This window comes from Hyperolius riggenbachi, chromosome 11 (assembly GCF_040937935.1).
Source record: "Hyperolius riggenbachi isolate aHypRig1 chromosome 11, aHypRig1.pri, whole genome shotgun sequence".
NCBI classification, from domain to species: domain Eukaryota; kingdom Metazoa; phylum Chordata; class Amphibia; order Anura; family Hyperoliidae; genus Hyperolius; species Hyperolius riggenbachi.
The window spans coordinates 215715214-215741534 of record NC_090656.1 but is presented as its reverse complement, the minus strand read 5'-3'; the positions used below and the strand labels follow the sequence as shown (position 1 = coordinate 215741534).

Sequence of the window (26321 nt, the reverse complement as noted above, 5' to 3'; positions counted from 1 at the left end):
ATCCCTGAAGAGGGTGGAGGGGTAAAAAGATACAACTGGTGCCTAGAAAAGAGGGTAAAAGAGCTGCTTTATGTCCCTACTTAGGATGTTTTCCCTTAACGTCCATGGCCTAAATATACCCGAAAAAAGATCGATTTTATTGCAGCAGCTACACAAATTACAAATTCAGGTTGCTTTCCTGCAAGAAACCCATCTCAGAGGGGATCAGCACCCTAGGATTACCAATAGGAGATTCCCTGTCGCAATATATAGTAACAATCCTGTCTCCAAAACTAGCGGAGTAGCAATAATATTAGCGGGTAGCATTCGGATTGAAGAAATGGAGGTATGTAGAGATCAACAGGGTAGATTCTTGATGATTAAGGGACTCATTAACTCACGTAGAATGACCCTGGGGGTGATATATGCACCAAATTCGGGACAAGTGGGATTTTTGGAACAATTTCTAATTAAGGTAAATGAATTCGCTGAAGGGGCAGTGGTAGTAGCAGGAGACCTAAATCTGGTGTTGGACCCATCCTTGGACTCTTCCTCGGGGAGATCCTCTCTCTCTCAGGGAGCGATACAGAAGGCCAAGCGAGCTTTGATTAAGAGGCAATTAGTAGATATCTGGCGTATTCAGCATCCGGCAACCAGGGACTATACTTTTTACTCAAATCCCCATAACTCCTACTCACGGATAGACTATTTTTTAATCTCACATAATTTACTATCGGAGGAAATCAGCTCTACGATTGAACCCTCGTCAATTTCTGATCATTCCCCTATTAAGCTACAAATTGGATATAGGGCGGTGGGCCATGGTCCCTGGAGCTGGAAGCTGAATGATTCCCTGTTAAAAAATGAGGAGATAGCGGGTAGAATATCGAGGGAATTAGAGACCTACTTTAAGGAGAACTCTGAAGAGGGAATTTCTCCAGTTGTACTCTGGGAGGCACATAAAGTGGTAATAAGGGGGATACTGATAAGGGAGGGTAGTAGATTGAAAAAAGAACGAGACGAAGAGATTAGAACCTGTCTGGCGGATATTGAAAGATTAGAGGCCTTGCATAAAAATACGTTGGCTAAAGATAAGTTAGAGGAGCTTTCCCTGAAGAGAGAGAGGCTTAATGGTATCCTTTTTTCAAGGGCTAAATATGCGGCATCTAGAATGTAGGAGGAATTTTTATGAGTTTGGGAACAAGGGAGGAAGACTCCTAGCGAGGACGTTAAAACAACAACAGAGATCCAACTATGTCCAGTATTTGTGCGACTCTCAGGGTCGAAAACATTATAGGGATGAGTCCCTCACTCGTATGTTTGGTACTTTCTATGAGAAGCTGTATAAAATAGAGGAGGACCCCCGGGGGGGTAGGGAGAGTATGGAGGAATATGTGGCAGCCTCAGGCATGGATAAATTGGACCCGCTAGACATAAATAGTATGGAGGAATTGATTACGATAGAGGAGCTCCTGGGGGCAGTGGGGAAGATGGCGGGGGGGAAGGCGCCGGGGCCGGACGGCTTCTTCCTTGAATACTACAGAAAATATAAAGATATTCTGGCCCCTTACTGGGTGAGGGCTTTAAATACCCTCTGTGCAGAAGAGGGTGCTCAGAGGAGATTGGGGCGGGATTCTTTGGTCTCTCATATTTCTGTGATTCTGAAGGAGGGGAAGGATCCTGCCTCCTGTTCAGGATACAGACCTATATCCCTAATTAATATAGATTTAAAGGTGTTTGCGAAGATCTTGGCAAATAGAATGTCGGGGTGTATGGGTGACTTAGTGCATTTCGATCAGGTGGGGTTTATACAGGGGAGAGAGCCACGGGATAATACGATTCGTACGGTGGACATAACCCAGTGGGTAGAATCCTCCCCTGGCCCTGTGGTTTTACTATCTACAGACGCTGAAAAAGCGTTTGACAGGGTCAGGTGGGGATTCATTGAAGTAGTTTTAAGGCATATAGGCTTGGGGAAAAACATGCGCTCATGGATAATGGCGATGTATAGAGACCTTTCGGCTAGGATCAAGGTAAATGGGACACTTTCCTCCCCCATTGAGATAAAAAACGGTACCCGACAGGGCTGCCCCCTGTCCCCCCTGATCTTCGCCCTCACTCTGGAACCGTTCTTAAGAACGATAAGGAAAAATATAGACGTTTCAGGGGTGAAAATAGGACAGACAGAGCACAAGGTCGCTGCTTATGCGGACGACCTTTTGTTTTATATAACAAAGCCAAGACTGACCTTACCCAATCTTTTCAAGGCCTTTGACGAATTTGGAATAGTCTCCAATCTGAAAATAAACTGGGATAAGTGCAAAGCTCTTGCACTTGGTATTAAAAACGTGGAGCGGGTGGGATTAAAGGAAAATTTCCAGTTCAAGTGGACTGAAAGCTCCTTGAAATACTTGGGTATAAGATTGGCTTCTAGTTTATTGGAAACAGTAAAATTGAATTATAACTCGCTTTTGGGTATCTTAAGGAAGGACATAGAGAAGTGGGGTAAGCTGAGGTTGTCCTGGTTTGGGAGGATTAACACATTGAAGATGAATATTATGCCGAGGCTGTTGTATCTCTTCCAGGCTCTCCCGGCCCCCCCTCCTAGGGGCTACTTAGAAGAGGTTAATAAAATGTTTATGAACTTTGTGTGGCAGGCAAAAAAGGCAAGAATAAAGCGCTCTCTCCTAACCCAACCAAAAAGTAAGGGTGGGTTGGCAGTCCCGGACCCTCATAGATATTATAAAGCGGCTGTCCTTACCAGAATTATTGATTGGAATAAGAACAAAGATTCCAAGCAATGGGTCTCCTTGGAACAAGACTTTATGGAGGAGCTTATAGAAGTTGCCCCTGGCTCCCCTATATCCCGAAATGCCATCCATCAGCGGGGATACTATAGAACATACACTTAAAGTTTTTAAAAAATTAGATAAAAAGATTTCACCTCGCCCCTCTCCGTTGATGCCAATTTTGGGGAATCATAAATTTGAACCTGGGATGCAAAAGGGAAATTATAAACAGTGGAGAGGGGGGGAAAGATTGCAGATTAACACGCTGATTGCAAATAATCAGTGGAAAAGTGAAAGGGAAGTAGCACAAATTCTGCATATCGAGAGGGTAGACTCTTGGAGCTTAAATCAGTTCAGACACTTCCTCCTCTCGTTGGGCAACAAGGAACAACTCTCAAGGAGCTTAACACAATTTGAAAAACTTTGTATTGAAAAAGGCCAAGCGAAAGGTACTTTGGCAAGAATATACACATATTTGGCGGAAGGAATAGATGGGACTCAGATGTATAGGGATAAATGGGAGCGAGATTTTGGTAAAACATTGTCGGCAGCCCACTGGAATAGGATAATTAAAATGTCATGTGGGGCTTCCGTGTCTACTAGAATACAAGAGTCAGGTTATAAGATTATGACGCGTTGGTACTACACACCAGCGAAACTTGGCAAGATGTGTGATGCTGATCCCCGCTGTTGGAGATGCGGTGTGGAAAGGGGAGATCTGCTGCATATATTATGGAGCTGTAGAAAACTCCATCCTTTTTGGAGAGTAGTTAAACATCTAATTTGGAAGGTAGCTGAGATCCCAGTATCGGAGGAAGCCGGTGTATACCTCCTCCACCTCACACATAGACCTAAAACAATATAGGGTGCTCATTAGGTATGCATATGATAAATGCGGCAAGGATTGTAATCTGTCGAAACTGGAAATCACAGATGGGCCCTGTAATTCGGGAGTGGTTGAACGAGATAGATTACATACAGAAAATGGAGGAGCTCTCATGTATAATATATGGGAGAGAGGCATGGAGGTGGGATAAATGGATTGAGTTTAAGGGCTCAGTGGAATATCAGGACCTTAAAATAAGAGAGATGGAGGAGATATATAGCTCCTTGGGCCTGGACGGGGAATAGGACTCCTGGGTGAATGGGACTTACAAGGGATGGAGGCACCTAATTATAAGGATTTAGGCAGAGGGGCAGGAACCTTTTTCTTTACTTATCTCTGTGGGATGTGTCTCTCCTTCACACCTCTGTCTTTTGTCTTTCTCTCTTGTTGTTTTCTCTTTTCCCTTTGCCTTCCTAAAAGGTCACAGGTGGGGCTCCGTCTCTTCCGCCCTCCCCCTACCTTATAGAGTCTAGTTGGATATGGCTTGCCGTGGGGCTCGGGTACAGGGGAGAGGGGCCAAGCGTGATGTTATTGAGTGGGGGGGGGGGGAGGAGGAGGGTTATGGAGTCCTGGGGTTCACTTTAGCTTTTAAATGTATTTAATGTAAAGGAGTTAATGGATTGAGGTGTTTGTACTTGTGTACTCTTGAAGGTAACAATTTTTCTATGTACTTTTTGGGAAAAAAAAATATGTCTTTGAATAAAATAAAGAATAAAAAAAAAATAGGTGAGAAATATTGAAACAGGACCCACATCTCAGACCATCTCTGCCCAAAGTCCCCCTCCTCACTTTCAAAAGAGCTCCCAATTTGCGCAGTCTATTGGCACACAGTAAATACAGATATACTGATCCCCACACAACTCAGATCACTCACTCAGCCAACCCTGGTTCTTTTCCATGCAACCACTCACGTTGTACAGCCTGTCAATTTATCAACACCACTCAAAAATTCCAGTCTAACACTACTAACACAGAATTCTCTATCAAACAAAACATCACCTGTGCACCGAGAAATGTCATTTATCTCATCTCATGCCCATGCAAGCTGCAATATGTTGGCTGTACCACCCAACTTGTACGTGAGAGAATAGGACAACACAAAAGGAATATTCTGAAACAATACCCCGTTCATAGCGTCTCAAGGCATTTTAGCACCCATCACGGCGGCGATCCACAATCACTGACCATCACCCTTATAGAATCCACACAGGCACCCAATATTTTTGAGGTCTTAAGGAACAAAGAAATGTTCTGGATACAGAACCTTAGGACCCTCGTCCCAGAGGATCTCAATGAAGTACTGGAAAAACTATTGTTTATTCAAAGTTTGTTTATTCAAAGTTTTTTTAAACATGTTGTTTATTATTGATTGCTTCTAATCAATTTACGTCTGTACGTTCGGATGTTCGTATGTATTTTATGTTCCTTTGATATTTGTATTAGGCTCCCTATGATATGCCTCGCTTATTATGATTTCTAGCAGTTGTGTAATCAAAATGCAATTTTTGCCCTTAAAATATGCTAGTTCTAATTAACACACAATCACTACCAGTTGATAATATTACCCTTTCTTAAATTCCTATTTATAAATAGCTGATGATGTTGCAACATCACAACTCAAATACAAAACTATGCCCTTCATTTATGCTCTTCCTTAGTTTTCAATGCCATGTAACCACGGTAATTACCACTAGGTGGCAGCAAAATACAAGCAAATACCCCAATATAACTCCCATCTGATGTCCAATGTACAAATAGTAATTTCTAGACACTTTACTTCAATTAGCATGTTCCAATTAGTACATCTAAACCTCTTTGGGCTTTATCATATAAAGATTACTTCCAAACATCTTAATACTCCACAGCACGAAGTTCTGCCGGGACAAAAATGGCGGCGGCGCCTGCCGTACATAACGCATGAGCCAGCCCATAACATTGCATCCGCCCTTACAGCAGCATACTCTGGGCGGTGCGGTGTTAACGTTGCACATAGCTGCCCACGCCTCAATGCCGCCGGAAGTCGTCAGAGCTCGACGATCCCGGCGCACATACTCACCCACTAAACAAGTTTTGTTTGGCACCATAGGCATAATATGATCCACGTGCCGACCACCTCAGACCCCTACAGAGTAGAGATGGGAAGTCCGAATCTTTTTAATGATTCGGATGATTCGAATCGGATCATTGAAAAGATCCGGATCTTTGATCCGAATCTCGAATCATTTTACTAGGGAAGCATTCGGGGGTGAAATGACTAGCAGGACAGGACTTTCCCTGCAGTGGACAGAGAAGGGGAGGGGGGGTGGACAAACAGAGAAGGGGAGAAGATGGTCAGAGAAGGGGGGATGGTGGACAGAGAAGGGCAGGGAGTGGACGAAGAGGGGTGAGCAGAGAGCAGAAATTTTTTTTTTTTTTTTTGCACACATTACCCACATGTTGCAATCATATGCTTTAAATATATTTCACCTATATGTTTATCTGTATACTTTGCAAACGTCTCACAGTGAAAGAAAGCATTCCCCATCCCAATGTGTCCTTTTCTCCCCTCCAACACTCATCATAAGGATCATATTGCACTGCAATCACAGTGCCTGCCCTGTCGTTCTAGCCCAGCACGCTGTCTGCAAAGTTACTGAGCTGTGCTTCTGAGCCAAACGTTTCCCATGTGATCACTGTGCAGCACTACGGAACAGACAGCCTATAATGGGCAGCACATTGCAGCCAGTATGTGTGCTCTACACATATCTGGCAGTGGCACCCATGTCCCCTCTATCATCTACCTGTCCCTGTGCAAGGCTGGCTACCCTCCAACTGAGCGATCCATCTCTGCTCTGCTTCCAGGACCCCCCTGCCTGCTGAGAAGGGGGGCATGCCGCTCCTGGCTCCACCCACTTTGTGAACCGAATCGTTCATTTTGATGATTCGGATGATTCGACTCACAAAAGAGATTCGGATCAAAGATCTGAATCGTTCATGATCCGGACAACACTACTACAGAGGCGCTTGCCCCAGAGATTGACCAATTGCTGGTAAGCAAGAACTACTACTTTTTTTTTTTTTGCAGTATCTCATATGTAAATGCATTTGCGCTTTAGATTGCTCATTTGGCTGCTTTCCTTTATCATTTCATGATATCTTATAGACACATGCATTTGCACTTTAGTTTGCCTATATGACTGCTTTCTTTTATTATTATTATATATGTGTTGCTGCATGCTTCTTTGGTACGCAACAATTGCGTTCTCTCAGTGTTTTATTTGCACACGCAGTTGCACTTTAGAATATCTCAATTGCTGTTTTTTGTTATTAGTATATAGGTTATGTTGCATTTGTTTAAGACGTACCCTTAACCACATTGGACCATATCAAATAGTTTATATGTTTATATAATTATACATTGATCTGGTGATTAGTGATTATGACCTAAGTTATGGTCCAATTATTCACAAGTTTCATGCAGGCTCACCACTGAAATGTATTTTTTGTCATTTATTTTTGTCATTTATCTGTGAATCAAGCGTCCCCTGGCATCGTTTTTTTCTGTCTGTTTTTTCCCCAGTATTTCTCCAAATTTGATTGCCTGATGAAGCGGGATATTGACCCGTGAAACGCGTTGTATACCTGGAGAGTTTCTAATAAATATTACTGTTATTTTATAACCGCTTATTGGCTGGTCATTTTGTACTTGAGGGAGGCAAGTCCACCTGCTTCCCTCCTTTTAAGTGGATTTTAATTATTTTATCCTTGTTGGCGCCTCTGTTACTTCTGTTTTACTGCTGATCTAGTCCACCCTGGGTGGAGGGGTGTATCCCCATCTTCTTCTATCTACAGAGAGCGACTTTTTACTACCTGAGTGGGGTCAGGTTACAATTCTCGCCTTTCCAGTGGTTGCCTCTGCGGTAACCCATGTTTGTGAGTACATCACCGTTTATTTATACTATATTTTTATTTTCTTTGACATACTACACCATATTGGGCTCTCGGTTTCACTTCTGTTTTTTTCAAAGCCACTTCTTTACACTTCACTAGGAAAATATCGGTAAATGTACCAGTATTCTATCGGCTTTCCTGGGCGCCCACATTTCTAGGCACTCTTTTATTACGTGTGTGATGCACTGCACGGCACAATGGAAGACATCCAGAGGAAACACATTTCAGAAATACATTAGGGCTTCGTTCATATCACTAGCGCAGAATGGCCATGCGATCGAAGTGCAAGCGTACAATCGCGCCCCATCTGTGCTGCACTGTCAGTGCTGCGCTTTCCAAAAAAATGCATGCAGCACTGCAATAGCGCATCGCACTGCTGCACAGCGCAATATGATGGGAACGGCAGAAGAGCTGTTTATGCCAAACACACTGCCGAAGTGAGTATGATGTGAACGACCAACATTGTCTTTATATCAGCTCTGGTACACTTTAAGGATACTCTGCATGGCCCTGTTTCCTTTTATTTTGCAAAACCTTTCATGCATAATGGATCTGGAATAGTGCATGTAGCCCTGGGCTTTCAGTGCACAATGATATTGGTACAAACAAGAACTGATGGAATCTAGAAAACAATGAACACTTACAACATAGCAACCACATAAAACAACAACATGTTCACAGCAAAGGTCACATTCAGTGTAGTAAATGGAATCATCATCAGCTCCTGTAAGGCACATAAGCCACAACCTCACTAACAGAGGTGTCACATTATCTGGCTCACAGCGTAATACGAAGGAAGCTAATGTAAACCTACACAGAACTAGGAGAGATTGCAGGAGGCAAGCGAGACATGAAAGTGCAGTGCATAACATTACTGGGACATGATCGGTAATAAGGACCTTGTCATAAAACACGTGTAAAGCATCTCTGGGGAGCAGAGTAGAATGAGCACATAACATCTACTTCAGGCTAATAAGATAACAAACAGATAAAAGGAGATCATCTAACTCCCAGATACAGGAAACCGCTCCGGATCCAGATTCAAGAACACTGATTTAGGAGGTCTGGATCACATTCAAATTGAACCTCCAGACTAAAAATCTACTCAGCAGCACTGAAAAGGCTTGGTGTTTCTGTAACAGTTTCACAGCATCAGAACTTTGTTTTTCTTACCCAAGCCTCATTTTTAGCTGCACAGAAGCTAAGCTCCGCCCCCAAAGAAATCTGCCCAGGCATTTTTTCCCTGATGCTGTGCAAATCATGATGGGATTTCTGATGTCGTTGTTCTCGCTCTGCTGTTTTGGCGCAAATTTGTTTTTGTTTTTTTAATTTGAGATTTGAAGCCTAGCGCACGCAGCTGGGAGTGGTGATCAGGACACAGGACATGCTCCCTGTCACCAGGGACGGATCTAGACCAAGTTGCCTCATGTTGCGCCTGGGGCAAGGTCAGGTTTTGGCGCCTAAACTGCCATTCCCCATCCAAATTTTGCCGCCTTTTTAAGAATTCAACAAACTGCGCCTGGGGCAAGAGACCCGCTTGCCCCCCCCCTAGATCCGTCCCTGCCTGTCACCTCCTTTCAACCAAAAAGATGGCTGCCCCCATGAAATCACAAACATTTGCCTGTTCTTTTAAAACAGGGTGGGTAAGAGATTATATTACCTATCTATTTTAAATAACATAACTAATGTAACTTAACCTCCCTAGCGTTCTGGACGAGCTGTGCTCGTTCAGAGACGCTAGAGGGCACCACTCAGGCCCCGCTGGGGCGATTTTGATAATTTTTTTTTTCAAACACGCAGCTAGCACTTTGATAGCTGCGTGTTTGCCCCGATCGCCGCCGCTCACCGCCGATCTGCGGCTACCCGACGCGAAAGAGGGCCCCCCCCTAAGACACTGTGCACAGCCTGGCCAATCGCCGCCAGGCTGCATGTGGATGAGGAGTCCCAGTGACGTCACGACGTCGATGATGTCACTCCGTTCATCGCCATGGCAACGGGGGAAGCCCTAAAGGAAATCCCGTTCAGAATGGGATTTCCTTATGGGCGTGATCGGCGGCGGCGATCAGAAGGGTGGGAGGGAGAGAGGAGGAAGGGGAGAATCATGTAGCTAGCGCTAGGCTAGCTACATGATAGGGAAAAAAAATTGGGCGAAAAAACACCCAGCAGGTTAATAAATAATAATGTTTGTTTAGGCTGAAGTTCCTCTTTAAGGTGGCCATACATCTAGCACTTTTGTGGGCCGATCAACCATTTGATTGTAAAATGTTATCGAAATGGATGAAAATCGGTGCATCAACATGTCTGCCCAATCGATGATTTTATCAAATTTTGGGCCGAAATCAGTTGAATGCATCAATCGGACATGCTGAAAAATCTTGGTTGAAGGTGCTAGATTTGGTGCGCAATCGTAATGCTGTTCAATATTGCGACGACAGACCCCCCGGCTGCTGTGCCCCCAAGTGTAAGTTGTTTCCCCCACCAATGTAAATACTCACCTATCCCGCTGGCATAACTCACGGCATTCTCTGCTGACTCCACCGCTACAGCAAGTGCCTACACCATGTGGCACCAGGCATCTGTGATGTCATTCATGCCCTATGTGGTCCTCGTCCCATGTGGTACAGCACTTGCATAAAGGGGGTCAAGGGGGTGACAGCGGAAAAGGATGGGAGCTGTGCCAGGTGACAGGTGAGAATATGCAGAGCATGGGCATCAGGGTGGGGGTGCGGGGTGGGGAGAGGACACAACATATTAATTACTTGGGGGACGACCAGGAGGACAGCAGAGGCCTATCCCTGATAGATTTAATGCTGAAATCTATTGGGAATTGGCCTGCAGAGTTTAAGCAGATACGAACAAAGAGATATCTGTCTCATAGTCGATATGCCCGTACAGCACCTGATGCATGGGCACTTTTCATAAGCAAACAATGGAACACAGATGAAGGAAATCTAGAACAAAGCTCTTGGTCAGGGTATATAGAACAGAACACAGATTAAGGAGATTTAGAATTCAGCTCATAAAAAGACTATGTAATTCCGTATACAGATAACTGAGAGCTAGAACACAGCTCATAAACAGACTCTGTAATACAGAACAAAGATAAGGGAGCTCTAGAACACAGCTCATAAACAGACCACATAATACAGAACACAGATAAGAGAGCTCTAGAACAAACACAGCTAATAAACAGACCACGTAATACAGAACACAGATAAGGGAGCCCTAGAACACAGCTCATAAACAGACCACATAATACAGAACACAGATAAGAGAGCTCTAGAACAAACACAGCTAATAAACAGACCACGTAATACAGAACAAAGATAAGGGAGCTCTAGAATACAGATCATAAACAGACCACATAATACAGAGCACAGATAAGTGAGCTCGAGAACACAGTTCATAAACAGACCACGTAATACAGAACACAGATAAGGGAGCTCTAGAATATAAACAGACCATGTAATACAGAACAAAGATAAGGGAGCTCTAGAACACAGCTCATATACAGACCACATAACACAGAACACAGATAAGTGAGCTCTAGAACAAACACAGCTAACAGACCACGTAATACAGAACACAGGTAAGGGAGCTCTAGAATACAGATCATAAACAGACCACATAATACAGAACAAAGATAAGGGAGCTCTAGAATACAGATCATAAGCAGACCATATAATACAGAACCCAGATAAGTGAGCTCTGGATCACAGTTCATAAACAGACCACGTAATACAGAACAAAGATAAGGGAGCTCTAGAACATAAACAGACCATGTAATACAGGCCACTGATAAGGGAGCTCTAGAACACAGCTCATAAACCGACCACATAATACAGAACATAGAGCTCTAGAACACAGCTCATAAACAGACCACATAATACAGAACACAGATAAGGGAGCTCTAGAACACAGCTCATAAACAGATTACGTAATACAGAACAAAGATAAGGGAGCTCAGCTCTAGAACACAGCTCATAAACAGACCATGTAATACAGAACACAGATAAGGGAGCTCTAGAACACAGCTCATAAACAGACCACGTAATACAGAACACAGATAAGGGAGATCTAGAACTAAGCTCATAAAAAGACCACGTAATACAGAACCTAAGCTCTCAACATGAGGTATGCATACCTCGGGGGAACTTGTACTGGTTTTAGGAGTTACTTGAACTAGTCATGGTCTATGTATTCTACTGAATTTTGAGGTGGATAAACAGACTACATAATAAAGAACACAGGTCAGTCAGATCTAGAACTCAGCTCATAAATAGACCATGTAATGCATAACCAAGTTCGTACTATGAGTTTCACATATCCCCAGGGAACTTGGGCTGGTTTTAGGAGGTACTTGTACTAGTCATAGTAGTCAATCTATTCCAGTGGGATTTTGGATGGAAATTAATAAACAAAAATGATAAACCTATGTAGTACAAAACACAGATAAGGCACACCTAGAACACAGCTCATGGCCAGACTACATAATACAGATGGGGGACACCTAGAGCACAGCTCATAAGCAGACTATTCAATACAATACACAGTTTATGGAGATCTAGAGTACAGCTCATGGGCAGACCATGTAACACAGAACACAAAGAATGAATATCTAGAACACATCTTATGTGCAGACTAGGTAACATAGACAGAACACAGATTAGATATATCTAGAACACACATCATAAACAGATTATATAAAACAGGACATAATTAGGGGGATTTAGAACACAGCTCATGGGCAGACCATGTAATACAGAACACAGATTAGAAAGGCGCTACATCACAACTCATAAGAAAACTATTTAGTACAGAACACAGATAAGGAGGAATAGGTTTAACCTATACATGTACGCATACATATTTCTTAGGAGTACTTTATAATTGTATATAAATGCTTTTCGAACATTCCTTGATGTTTCTAATTGGTCCTTTAAGGCCATTGAACCCTGAGGTTGTGAGAACATCTCTGAACTTGGATTGTTCACACTGGTGTTGGCACTCACTAAGATTCCTTCCACTGCGGTGTAATTCTTCTGCAACTGCACCACAACAGTGGCACCATACATAATCGCTACAATGGGACCATACAGTGAGGCATACCTTCCAATGAAAGTATGCCTCACTTCCAGGTGAAATGCGCACAACGCACAGTTAACCATGCATTATCACAGTGGGACCCACCGTACCACATTGTGTTCAATGTTATAGCCTCAGAGGATTATCACTACTTTAGTGACAGGATCTCGGCCCATATGCAATTCCCCCTTTTTCTAATAGGTAATAATTTTCCATCTTCACTTTATAATAACTTTTCAACATTTCGCAATTAAATACATTTTCAGCATTTCAGCATTTCTACTACAAAGTAGTAGAAAAAATGCTATCACAATGATTTTGTGTATTTTCTTGCTTGTTGGGGGTGTAACCACTTCACCACTGAGGGGTTTTACCCCTTGAGCACCAGAGCAATTTTCACCTTTCAGCGCTCCTTCCATTAATTCGTCTATAACTTTATCATTACTCATCGCAATGAAATGAACTATATCTTGTTTTTTTCGCCACCAATTAGGCTTTCTTTAGGTGGGACATTATGCCAATAATTATTTTATTCTAAATGTGTTTTAATGGGAAAATAGGAAAAAATTTGGGGAAAAAATCCTTATTTTTCAGATTTCGGCCATTATAGTTTTTAATTAATGCATGCTACTGTAATTAAAATCCATGAAATGTATTTGCCCATTTGTCCCGGTTATTACACTATTTAAATTATGCCCCTATCACAATTTTTGGCGCCAATATTTTATTTGGAAATAAAGGTGCATATTTTTCAGTTTTGCGTCCATCGCTAATTACAATCCCATAGTTTATAAAGTAACAGTGTTATACCCTCTTGATATAAATATTTTGAGAGTTCAGTCCCTAAGGTAACTATTTATGTTGTTTTTTTTTATTATTGTAATTTTTTTTTTATTACAAAAAAAAAAATTATAACAATTGGGGAGTGTGTGAGTTAATGAGTTAATTTATAATGTAAAATAATGTATTTGTATATGAAAAATGCTTTTGGGTGTAGTTTCACTATTTGGCCACAAGATGGCTACAGTAATTTTTTGTAAATGCGTCCTGCAAGCGTAGGAAGTACGCTTGCAGGAAGTTCAGGGAGGCTGGGAAACTTTTTTTTTTCACAATGATAGCGCTGCTTCTCATAGAAGCAGCCAATCATTGCTGGGGGGCTGAGATCAACGAACGGGAATGGTTTTTCCCGTTCACTGATCTCCGGGCGAGCGGGACATTTACATTGGCATTAAAAAAAACCTGTAAATTTAGCAGCACATCCTCTCACATAACTTACACAGACTACTTTCCATATGTGAAATACGACACAGACACATTGTGCGCTGATAGCCAGGGCTAAATTTCTGGAAAGACCACAAAGGCCCGGGCCTTGGGCAGCTGCAGCACAAGGCGGCGCCTGACCTGAACCTAAAACAGGACTTGCTACATAGGAAAGAGGAGGATGAAAATGGGGAGCAACACATGGAAAAGGGAAACTGATGCCCAAGGCAGCTTGTTCATGAAAGAGAGGGCTGCTGTACATGGATGATAGACACATGGAGGAGGGGCTGCACATGGAATGGGAGGGGCACTACTGCACATGAAAGAGAGGGCTGCTGTACATGGATGATAGACACATGGAGGAGGGGCTGCACATGGAATGGGAGGGGCACTACTGCACATGAAAGAGAGGGCTGCTGTACATGGATGATACACATGGAGGAGGGGCTACACATGGAATGGGAGGGGCACTACTGCACATGAAAGAGGAGCCACAATATACTTGGCCTTGTATGAATCCAGCCTTGCTTCTAGCCTTCTGTGTCTCATGCTACAACTCGTATGCGAAAAGTCCATTTCCAAGTTTTCTAAATTTGCATAAGATTAGCATCAACTCTGAATCATTAGCATCTAATTGACCATCCCTATTCAGCACATACAGTAAAGCCAGCTAAAGTTAAACTTCAGGAAAATAGGTAGACAGAAAGAAAACATTTTCTGCAGATATCTGCAGATCTCATGCACACCTTTTTTAACGGACATTCATCTGCAGATCTGAAGATCCATCCTGGACCTGGTGTATCTAATCTGCAGATGAATGTCTATTAAACAAGATTATGAAAGCATTTTGCCAGAAGTGATATTTTGCAGGAACTGATCTTTTTCATGTGTACAGCGTCTTGCAAATACACTCACCTTAAAGGATTATTAGGAACACCATACTAATACGGTGTTTGACCCCCTTTCGCCTTTACAACTGCCTTAATTCTACATGGCATTGATTCAACAAGGTGCTAAAAGCATTCTTTAGAAATGTTGGCCCATATTGATAGGATAGCATCTTGCAGTTGATGGAGATTTGTGGGATGCACATCCAGGGCACGAAGCTCCCGTTCCATCACATCCCAAAGATGCTCGATTGAATTGAGATCTGGTGACTGTGGGGGTCATTTTAGTATAGTGAACTCATTGTCATGTTCAAGAAACCATTTTGAAATGATTCGAGCTTTGTGACATGGTGCATTATCTTGCTGGAAGTAGCCATCAGAGGATGGGTACATGGTGGTCATGAAGGGAAGGACATGGTCAGAAATGGTGTTGATCGAACACCCAGTCATTCGGGCTCGGGTCGGCTCGGCCGAGCATGGTTCAGATGTTCGGGATATTCGGCCGAACAGCGAGCCTAATGGAAGTCAATGGGGACCTGAGCATGCCTGCTATGCAGGCCTGAAAAAACTTGCAAAATGAGGGAAACTTCTGCAAAATGGGTTGGAAATAGTGGAGGGGGGGGGGCATTTACACATAGATCTTAGCCTCAGAATAAAAGCAGGGACTCATGTTTGCAGAGCAGTGCACCAATTATACTTGACTGCCAATAAAACAAATAAAACTCCCAAAAAAAGGCATACGTGTATGGGGAAAATCTGCATGCTTAAGGCCAATGCAGTTTATCGCCATGCATTTATACATTTTATACAAATGAGTTCCTGAAAAGCTGTCCTAGTACCAATGGGACTGGCAACGCTAACCCAGCACACAGGATGGGAGAGGAGGTACAGAAGAACAAGGCCACGCTTTGTGACACAACCCCGGCCTTGCATGAGGACAAAATGCATGCTTAAAGCAGTGCATTTTGTCGCCATGCATTGATAAATATAATAGAAATGAGATATTCCTGAAAAGCAGTCCTACCAATGGGACCGGCAACAACAAGCAACAATAAAATTCAATAAAGTGTGTTAATTTTATGGGCACAACTAATCCCAGCTGTCACTGAAAGTACTGTTTTTTTTCAACAATAAGCAACAGTAAAATGCAATAAACTGTGTTTTTTTTATGGGCACTGTGGCTGCTGCCAGTGGTGAGGCTGGGGCACTGTGGCTGCTGCCAATGGCGAGGCTGGGGCTCTGTGGCTGCTGGCAGTGGTGAGGCAGGGGCTCTGTGGCTGCTGCTGCCAGTGGTGAGGCTGGGGCACTGTGGCTGCTGCCAATGGCGAGGCTGGGGCTCTGTGGCTGCTGGCAGTGGTGAGGCAGGGGCTCTGTGGCTGCTGCTGGCAGTGTTGAGGCTGGGGCACTGTAGCTACTGCTGCCAGTGGTGGTGAGGCTGGGGCACTGTAGCTACTGCTGCCAGTGGTGGTGAGGCTGGGGCACTGAGGCTGGCCTGGCTGGCAGTGCTGGCACCTACCTAACCGCTACGCTAGCTCTGTCTCCTACCTACCCCAAGCTAAACCCCCCAATGCGAATGACGGAGCCAGACGCGCGTTCTGGTATTTATATACCCGAACCACGTGACCCGCTCGGCCAATCACAGCTATGGTCACAGCCAGCTAGGCTGTGTGACCATAGCTGGGGAAAAAGCATCGTCGCCGCTTATTGGCTGCCTGCAAAGGTGCCAATAAGCGAGGGGAGGAGACCGAACAGCGCGGTGAAGCACCATGCGGTGCTCGGCTGTGCTCGACCCGAACACCCTAATGTTCGGGGAATAACAAACAGTGTCGAGCACTGTTGGATCAACGCTAGTCAGAAACAATGCTCAGGTAGCTCGTGGCATTTAAACAATGCCCATTTGGCAATAAGGGGCCTAAAGTGTGCCAAGAAAACATCCCCCACACCATTACACCACCAGCCTGCACAGTGGTAACAGGCATGATGGATCCATGTTCTCATTCTGTTTACACCAAATTCTGGCTCTATCAAGACTCATCAGACCAGGCAACATTTTTCCAGTCTTAAACTGTCCAATTTTGGTGAGCTTGTGCAAATTGTAGTCTCTTTTTCCTATTTGTAGTGGAGATAAGTGGTACTTGGTGGGGTCTTTTGCTGTTGTAGCCCATCCGCCTCAAAGTTGTGCGTGTTGTGGCTTCACAAATGCTTTGCTGCATACCTCGGTTGTAACCAGTGGTTATTTGATTTAACGTTGCTCTTCTATCAGCTTGAATCAGTCAGCCTATTCTCCTCTGACCTCTAGCATCAACAAGACATTTTCGCCCACAGGACTGTCGCATACTGGATGTTTTTCCCTTTTCACACCATTTTTTGTAAACCCTAGAAATGGTTGTGCGTGAAAATCCCAGTAACTGAGCAGATTGTGAAATACTCAGACCGGCCCATCTGGCACCAACAACCATGCCACGCTCAAAATTGCTTAAAGGGACACTTAAGTCAAACAAAAAAAATGAGTTTTACTCACCTGGGGCTTCCAATAGCCCCCTGCAGCTGTCCGGTGCCCTCGCCGTCTCCCTCCGATCCTCCTGGCCCCGCCGGCAGCCACTTCCTGTTTCGGTGACAGGAGCTGACAGGCTGGGGACGCGAGTGATTCTTCACATTCCTGGCCACAATAGCGCCATCTATGCTGCTGTAGCATATATCATATAGCAGCATAGAGGGTGCTAATGTGTCTGGGAACGCGAAGAATCACTCGCGTTCCCAGCCTGTCAGCTCCTGTCACCGAACCAGGAAGTGGCTGCCGGCGGGGCCAGGAGGATCGGAGGGAGACGGCGAGGGCATCGGACAGCTGCAGGGGGCTATTGGAAGCCCTAGGTAAGTAAAACTCATTTTTTTTGTTTGACTTAAGTGTCCCTTTAAATCACCTTTCTTTCCCATTCTGACATTCAGTTTGGAGTTCAGGAGATTGTCTCGACCAGGACCACACCCCTAAATGCATTGAAGCAACTGTCATGTGATTGGTTGATTAGATAATTGCATTAATGAGAATTAGAACAGGTGTTTCTAATAATCCTTTAAGTGAGTGTATTTTTATTTGATGGGTGTACTCAGCTTAAAGTGGACCTGAACTCTTACACAGGACAGAAGGGAAAAATGGGAAAAATTAGAGAAATGCAACCTTTATGTATTTATGGGGTTTATCCTGTCTAATTCCCTCTCATTTTTGTCTAATGACAACTTGATCTCTTCCTGTGTCATATGACTGCTTATGGCAGAGATGGCAGATCAGGTCATTTGAAAGCACAGGCTGTTAAGAATATGTCGGCTTCCATGATAGCAGGAAGTAAAAACAGTGCAGATTTATTTTAGGATTTGTATCAGCTGTAACAAAGAAATGTTTTTATTAGGTAATTATGCTGTTGTGTATATTTTAGAGCAGAGAGGTTGTTCTGAGTTCAGGTCCACTTTAAAGGGGAACTTAAGCCTAAACAAACATACTGTCATTAAGTTACATTAGTTATACTGATTAAAATACACAGGTAATAATCTCTTACCCACCCTGTTTTAAAAGAACATGCAAATGTTTGCAATTTCATGGGGGTAGCCGTTTTTCATGGGGCAGCCATCTTTTTGGTTGAAAGGAGGTAAAAGGGAGCATGAGACACAGATCCAACTGTCCTGTGTCCTGATCACCCTTCCCAGCTGCGCGATAGACTTCAAATCTCAAATTCAAAAAAAAAATATTTAAAAATTGCACCAAAACAGTAGAACGAGAACAACAACATCAGAAATCCCATCATGCTTTGCACAGCATCAGGGATAAAATGCCCAGGCAGTTTTCTTCTGTGCAGCTAAAAATGGGTAAGAAAAACAAAGTTCTGATACTGTGAAACTGTTAAAGAAACACCAAGCCTTTTCAGTGCTGCTGAGTAGATTTTTAGTCTGGAGGTTCACTTTAATAGACTAGACTGTGTAGGTATGGCTCTCACACTACATGGAAGGGGTAAAATTAGTCAGTGATCTTTCATTTTCCAAAGACTTTTATCTCAAGTGTGTAGCTTAATCCACAGAGAATTCTGAGTCACATTATAGAAAAGAGAATGCAGAGGATTACCTTGCAGGGCCGGGATGGCCTTCCACACAGAGATCGGCCCCTGGCTGGCAAATTGCCCTAACGACACCTCCAGAAAGAAGATGGGGATCCCGGCCAGAGCCAGCATGATCAGGTAGGGGATGAGGAAAGCACCTACGAAAGCAAAAAACAAAAACAAACTTTAAAATGGACCTGAACAGGACAGAAGGAAAACATAGAGAAACGCACCCTGTATGGGTTTAACCTGTCTAATCCCCCCTCATCTGTGTCTAATCACAACAGTAATTTGATCTCTCAGCTGTGTCAGCTGGCTGCCTCAGCAGAGCAGCTAATTTGTAAACACAGGATGTTAACACTATGTCTGCTTCTATGAAAGAAGGAAGTAGACACGCTCCAGATTTATTGCAGGACTTGTATTAGCTATAACAAAGAAATGTTTTTTCTTGAAATGCTATTATGCTGTTGCTTATCTTGAATAATAAAGAACTAATAATGAAAAATAAAGGATGGGGGTGGGCGGAGTAGGGCTTTATGGTCTAAACATAAATTCAAATTAACACTTTACTGGAGCAACCAATGTCATGCCTCAGACAACAGCAAAGGCCCCTCTGAAGAAGAAGTACTGGTAGGGTCTAAGGCTGTATGTTCAAAAAGGGTCATTAAAGCTAATGGGAAGTTTAAAAATAAATAAATAAAATCGACCAGATACTTACCTAAGGAGAGGGAAGGCCTATAGAACACCAGGGGCGTAGCAATAGGGGTTGCAGAGGTAGCCACCGCATCGGGGCCCTTGGGCCAGAGGGGCCCCGAAGGGCCCTCCATCAGCTACAGTATTAGCTCTCTATTGGTCCTGTGCTCATAATAATCACTCCTATAGATACTTTGAATAGCAGTAATCATTAACAAACTGTTCCCCGCCCCCTTCTTGCACCTCTGACACTGTAGTTGCCCTTGGCAGGGTTTTGTGCACCGTATCAATTATTATGTATCAAGTGCTTGGGGGCCCCATGTAAAACTTGCATCAGGGCCCACAGCTCCTTAGCTACGCCACTGCCTCTCACAGTCCCCTCCATTAAGCGCTGGCTCCCCAATTTGAGTCCTCCACCGCAGGAGGCTTTAGAAGTCATCAGGAACCCAAGTGCTCCCGCTCCCATACTGCGCATGCGTGAGTGCGCGAGAGAGCATGCTCGCACGTGTGCAGTATGGCGCCGCCCGTCTTCGGGAGCACTTGGGCTCCCAAAGCCTTCCGCAGCCTCCTTCAGTGGCAGAGAGAGCAGTATTTGACCAATTGGACGCAAAGTCTTCCCTCGATTTAGCCAAGTGTCTGGTTGATATTTTTATTTTTTTTAGTTCCCATTCACTTTAAGCATAGAGGTGCTCAGAGCTTTTAATGTGTTGGCAATTTAGGCACATTACTGAGGAAGTGGGATTTAAGCCCACGAAACGCGTTGTCTTTTCTGTGCAATATATTATCATTTTTTGAACATACAGACTTAGACCTTCATCATTGGATAAACAGCTCTTACCTTATTTTATTATCTGCATTTTATACACATTGGGCACCTCTCATCCCCCGTGCCAGTACATAATCACCCTCCTGTGGAGGAAGGAGACACCAGTCTCTACTTAGAGAGAAACCACCGCACCGCTGAGATACCAGTCATTAACCTGGAGGCGGGACAGGCATCCCCCAAATGCGCTGAAGGTGGTTGCTGTCAGGCAACCCTGGTTTGTGAGTAACCCCTTTTTTTCTGCTATTTATTTATTTCATATAATTGACTTACTGCACCATACTGGGCTCCTACTTTTCTTGTGTGTTCTTTTTCCTCAAGGACACTTGATATACTCCCCACTAAATGAGGAAGGGAAAAGGTGCATACTGCATGGTAGCCTTGCCTTGCAGCCCCGGGATGCTGGGTTCCGATCGCAGCCAGGACACTATCTGCATGGAGTTTGTATGTTCATCCTCTATTTGTGTGGGTTTCATCTGGTCACTCTGTTTTCCTCGCACACCTCCAAAAATATACTGGCAAGCTGACTGCCCCCCCCCCCCCCCCCCCAAATTACCCTAAAACTATGGTAGGAACATTAACCTGCAGTGCCAATTATATTGTAATCTACCCAAGGTACTAGGAATGAGCTAACAAATTTTGCAGAATACCGCATTACCAAGGCCATATGCAAAACTCTGAAGAAGTAGGCCAATCAGAACATCAGTATTGTACCGCCAAAATCGGAACACCGCAAAAATGTTAGGCCAATCAAAAGTCTAAGAAGTATTTGGCCAAGCATAGAATTTGGAAGTGTGCCGCGGCTGTACACATAGTAGCATACATCCACAAAATATAGTGGACTCTACAAAAAAACCCTTTTTTTTTAAATTACCTTTCCACATTCTGTAGAAATCAGAAAGTCGGAAATCAGAAATTCAGATTACCTGGAAATTACACACAAATTTAAAAGACACCTGTCGGAATAATGGGCGGTGCTACACTAAGGCAATCTGAGGCACTGCCCCCCCTTCCCCAGGAATCACTGTGCCCCCATAAGTATACCTCCCACTCTGCTCAATAACAAATAGTTAACTGTTTCCAGGCTCCAGCAGCACACAGTGAAGAGGATACAGCCTGTAAAAATCTCTCCATGTCAACCTGAGTCTATGCAGGCATTAAGTAAACCAATGGTCTTATCTATTTGCCATAAATACCTCACAATCCTTGCAAGATCCCTTGTAATTAATGTACCCGGATGACACTTGTATTTGCAACAACAACACAAAATCTCTTTACCTCCTTCTCATTGTATGTTCGAAAATTGTCAGTCAAAAGGAATACCTAAAGCTCACCATACAAACATTGATTTTGATCTTCCAAATGGGCCCCACCAACCAACCTTTGTGCCCCCAACCCCTAAACATTTGAAGCTGGAGCCGCCACTGGTCAGAATGTGGAATTCCGCTGGAATCGGAAACCGACAGTTCGGACCATCCCTACTACGGTACGTACTCTATAAATAGCCTCACAATATGTCAGCACTATATACAGTCAGTATATGCATAATATATTTTTTCCAAAACTAACTGCTTACTGTTACAAGTCATTAAAAAAATGATCAACTGATGACATAACAAAGTACAATCAAAATATAATAGGAAACAAATTAAAGGTCATTTTTATCTGTATTCCTTATGTGTCAGACCAGCACGGATGCTGCGAGGATGGATGATCTGTAATGACAGTGCAACCCACACCAGCTCCCTCTAGTGGACGAAGGTCATATCAGCATAATTCCCCGTGCTGGGAGCTAACCAAGGTGCTGAAACGACCCACTACGTCCTTTTACAGCATTAGTCCGACCTTGTGTGTGTCAGAGAGGAAGGGGGGGGGGGCGTCATTTAGGAAACAAGGAATGCGATGAGAGGTGAAATAAATCAGTGACTTCCGAAATAGCCCACCAATGTTTGAGAGGCTAAACATAGGAGCTGCTCTGTGTGATGGGGTGATAGAAGGGAATGAGGGTTCTGTTCACTGCGGTACATTTCACCTTCAGGATACTTTCCTCATGCCTGATACACATCACATTTCCCCATCAGATAGACAAGTCAAAACTATTATTGCTGACAGATACAATTGTTTTTCTGATCAATCGAATTTCCAATCACTTCTTAACAAAATTAGAGCAGTTAAAATTGAAAAATAATCGATTGGACCCCTCTACATGATGGGAAATTACATGGTGTGTACCAGTCATCCATCTATCCATCTATCCATCTATCTATCTATCTATCTATCTATCTATCTCTCAATTTTCTACTTAGTTATCTAAATTCTCCCTAATGTTCCCCATAATAGATCAGACTATTGCATCTATCTTTGGATCGCTTCACGTTTTTTCAGACGTGAAGCAAAAAAAAGGCAAAACTTATCAAATTACAAGACATGGATAGTGCCGCAGTACTGCTGCAGAGACACTCAGGAATGTTGCGTATTCCCTGACGTTGGCTACGCATTCCTCCATTCTATAGGGGTCGGATAGTCCGCAGTAGCAATAGACATCACAGCAGCGTGCGTCACAACTCCTATTCTATACAATTACAACAACCGTTTTCCTCTGTTTTTTTTTCCCTTTGTTTTGTTTCTTTTTGTTTCTTTTTCTTACATTTCAATGGTTGGTATAATTTTTTTGCCTAAGGGATAGCTTGTGTGATTTTTCTGAAGACCAGTAAACATTACTGACATCAAGTATAACCTGTGGTAAACTGCAAATATTACAATAAAAAATATAATAGAAAAAAAATAATTGTGTTGTTTAAAATCCACAGAGATTACTTCCTAGAAGTAATTAAATATTGAGATTAATTATTAAAAATCACTCCCTCTCTCTCCCTCTCCACCGAATCCTCCAAACCCCCTAAAATTAAAGGACAACTGTAGAGAGAGGTGTATGGAGGCTGCCAAATTTATTTCCTATTAAGCAATACCAGTTACCTGGCTGTCCCGCTGATCCTCTGCCTCTAATACTTTTAACCATAGCCCCTGAACAAGCATGCAGCAGATCAGGTTTTTCTGACATTTTTGTCAGATCTGACAAGATTAGTTGCATGCATGTTTCTGGTGTGATTCAGACACTACTGCGGCCAAATAGACCAGCAGGGCTGCCAGGCAACTGGTATTGTTTAAAAGGAAATAAATATGTCAGCCTCCCTATTCTTCTCATTTCAGTTGTCCTTTAGACACCCATTTGTCTTTTTTTTTAATTAAATATATCTTTGCCCACTGGTGCTGGTGGAGGACTTGTTGTTCCCCAGTTGCTTCAGCATGGGGCAGCCAGTTTCAGTCTATGGAATTTCGGTGAGTGACGGATAAGGATGGTGGCTGAGACAGGATTACCATGGCACCAATTAAACAAACGCTGCAGGTGACATCCGCACAGCGCACATCAAGCGTTAACGTTATTATAGCGCTAATCCCCCCCCCCCTTTCCCCCACCAACCTGGGAGAATTTACTGCCAGACAGCTTTGAATAATTAAAAAATTACACATTAAACTCCTCAAACTGTTCCTAAAATCGGCGCTAGAGTCCTACTTTTAATTATTACTTAGTAATTATAAAGTATTAGGCCTCCTGCTCATGTTAATCACCGTATCCTCTGCAGTACAGAGTGTAATTGCTGAACTGAGTATCATTTTAGGACATTTCACATCACACCCTTGCGTTATGTAATCCTAAAATTCCCTAAAACATCGATGTCATTGCATTTAGAAAAAAAAGAGAAAAAAAATCTATACTTTTTCTGTCACTCTTTTATGAAAAATCACCCCCATCTCTCGTGCAACTCATTAACACACTAAACATAATTTAATCAGGTCTGTGTGATTATAATTATAGTTATTATTAACTGATTCCAATCAGCGTGGCCTAAACCTGCATAGTGACGTGGTGAAAAGAAAATACAAAATCCCATTTATTATAATGTACATAGGGCAAGTGTGACTGTGTTTAAAATTATTCAGATTAGAGAAGAATTAGGAGTTATTCTAATATCGAATTCAATGCAAAAAAAAACAACAAAACGGAATGTTCAAATTAACAGCAAGGTATGGGGTTGTGTAATGTCATTGTTTTATTATCAGTTTGTGTGAATGTGTCACCCTTACATGCTGGTGTCATTCTGTCCCTACACAACTGTGCGCTGCGCAGTGCTCTGCACACAACATACTGCAGACCTGCAATGGCTTCGCGCAACGGAGCAATATTTCAAAATAGTCAATTCTATGTAGACTACTCAGCAAAAAATACAAAATAAAACAAAAATCGTGTAGAATGGTGACATACAAAGCACTGCTGCTCAATACAAGGTTGTGTGATTGTAGCAGGGGACACTCAGCCAGATCCCACTGCAGTATTGTGGACCCGCATTGCAAAACTGGAGGGAGAACTGCATTGCCGCTATGCTACACATAATACACCACACCTGAATTGTGTGTCTGCTGCTGTAACACAACACTATATACATCATAATTGTGTGTCTGCTGCTCTAACACAACACTATATACATCATAATTGTGTGTCTGCTGCTGTAACACAACACTATATACATCATAATTGTGTGTCTGCTGCTCTAACACAACACTATATACATCATAATTGTGTGTCTGCTGCTGTAACACAACACTATAAACATCATAATTGTGTGTCTGCTGCTCTAACACAACACTATATACATCATAATTGTGTGTCTGCTGCTCTAACACAACACTATATACATCATAATTGTGTGTCTGCTGCTCTAACACAACACTATATACATCATAATTGTGTGTCTGCTGCTCTAACACAACACTATATACATCATAATTGTGTGTCTGCTGCTCTAACACAACACTATATACATCATAATTGTGTGTCTGCTGCTCTAACACAACACTATATACATCATAATTGTGTGTCTGCTGCTCTAACACAACACTGTACACCATAATTAAGTGTTCTACTGTAACACAACGCCATACTCCAAAATTGTGTGTCTGCTGCTGTTACACAAAAGTATACATCCGAATTGTGTGTCTGCTGCTGTAACACAACAATATATACGCCAGAATGGTGTGTCTGCTGGTGTAACACCACACTATACACATAATTGTGTGTCTGCTGCTGTATCACCACACTATACACCATTATTGTGTGTATGCTGCTGTAACACCACACTATACACCATTATTGTGTGTCTGCTGCTGTATCACTACACTATACACCATTATTGTGTGTCTGCTGCTGTATCACTACACTATACACCATTATTGTGTGTCTGCTGCTGTAACACGCACTATACACCATTATTGTGTGTCTGCTGCTGTAACACCACACTATACACCCTTATTGTGTGTCTGCTGCTGTAACACCACACTATACACCATTATTGTGTGTCTGCTGCTGTAACACCACACTATACACCATTATTGTGTGTCTTCTGGTGTAACACTACACTATACACCCTTATTGTGTGTCTGCTGCTGTAACACCACACTATACACCATTAATGTGTGTCTGCTGCTGTAACACCACACTATACAACATTATTGTGTGTCTGCTGCTGTAACACCACACTATACACCGAGAGAGAGAGAGAGAGAGAGAGAGAGAGAGAGAGAGAGAGAGAGAGAGAGAGAGAGAGAGAGAGAGAGAGAGAGAGAGTGTGTGTGTGGAGAGAGAGAGAGAGAGAGTGTGAAGAGAGAGAGAGAGAGAGAGAGAGAGAGAGAGAGAGAGAGTGTGTGTGTGTGTGTGTGTGTGTGTGTCACGAGAGAGAGAGAGAGAGAGAGAGAGAGAGAGAGAGAGAGAGAGAGAGAGAGAGAGAGAGAGAGAGAGTGTGTGTGTGTGGAGAGAGAGAGTGTGAAGAGAGAGAGAGTGAGTGAGTG

At 43.1% G+C, this 26321-nt stretch overlaps 1 protein-coding gene across 1 annotated transcript in view; it reads right to left on the bottom strand.

The window, feature by feature from the left end:
* Positions 1-26321, bottom strand: part of SLC6A5 (solute carrier family 6 member 5) — a 168860-nt gene that overhangs the window by 130648 nt on the left and 11891 nt on the right. Inside the window, exon 4 of the mRNA XM_068259883.1 lies at positions 18928-19059. Coding sequence (XP_068115984.1) covers positions 18928-19059 — 132 coding nt within the window. The remainder of the gene's footprint in view (positions 1-18927; positions 19060-26321) is intronic.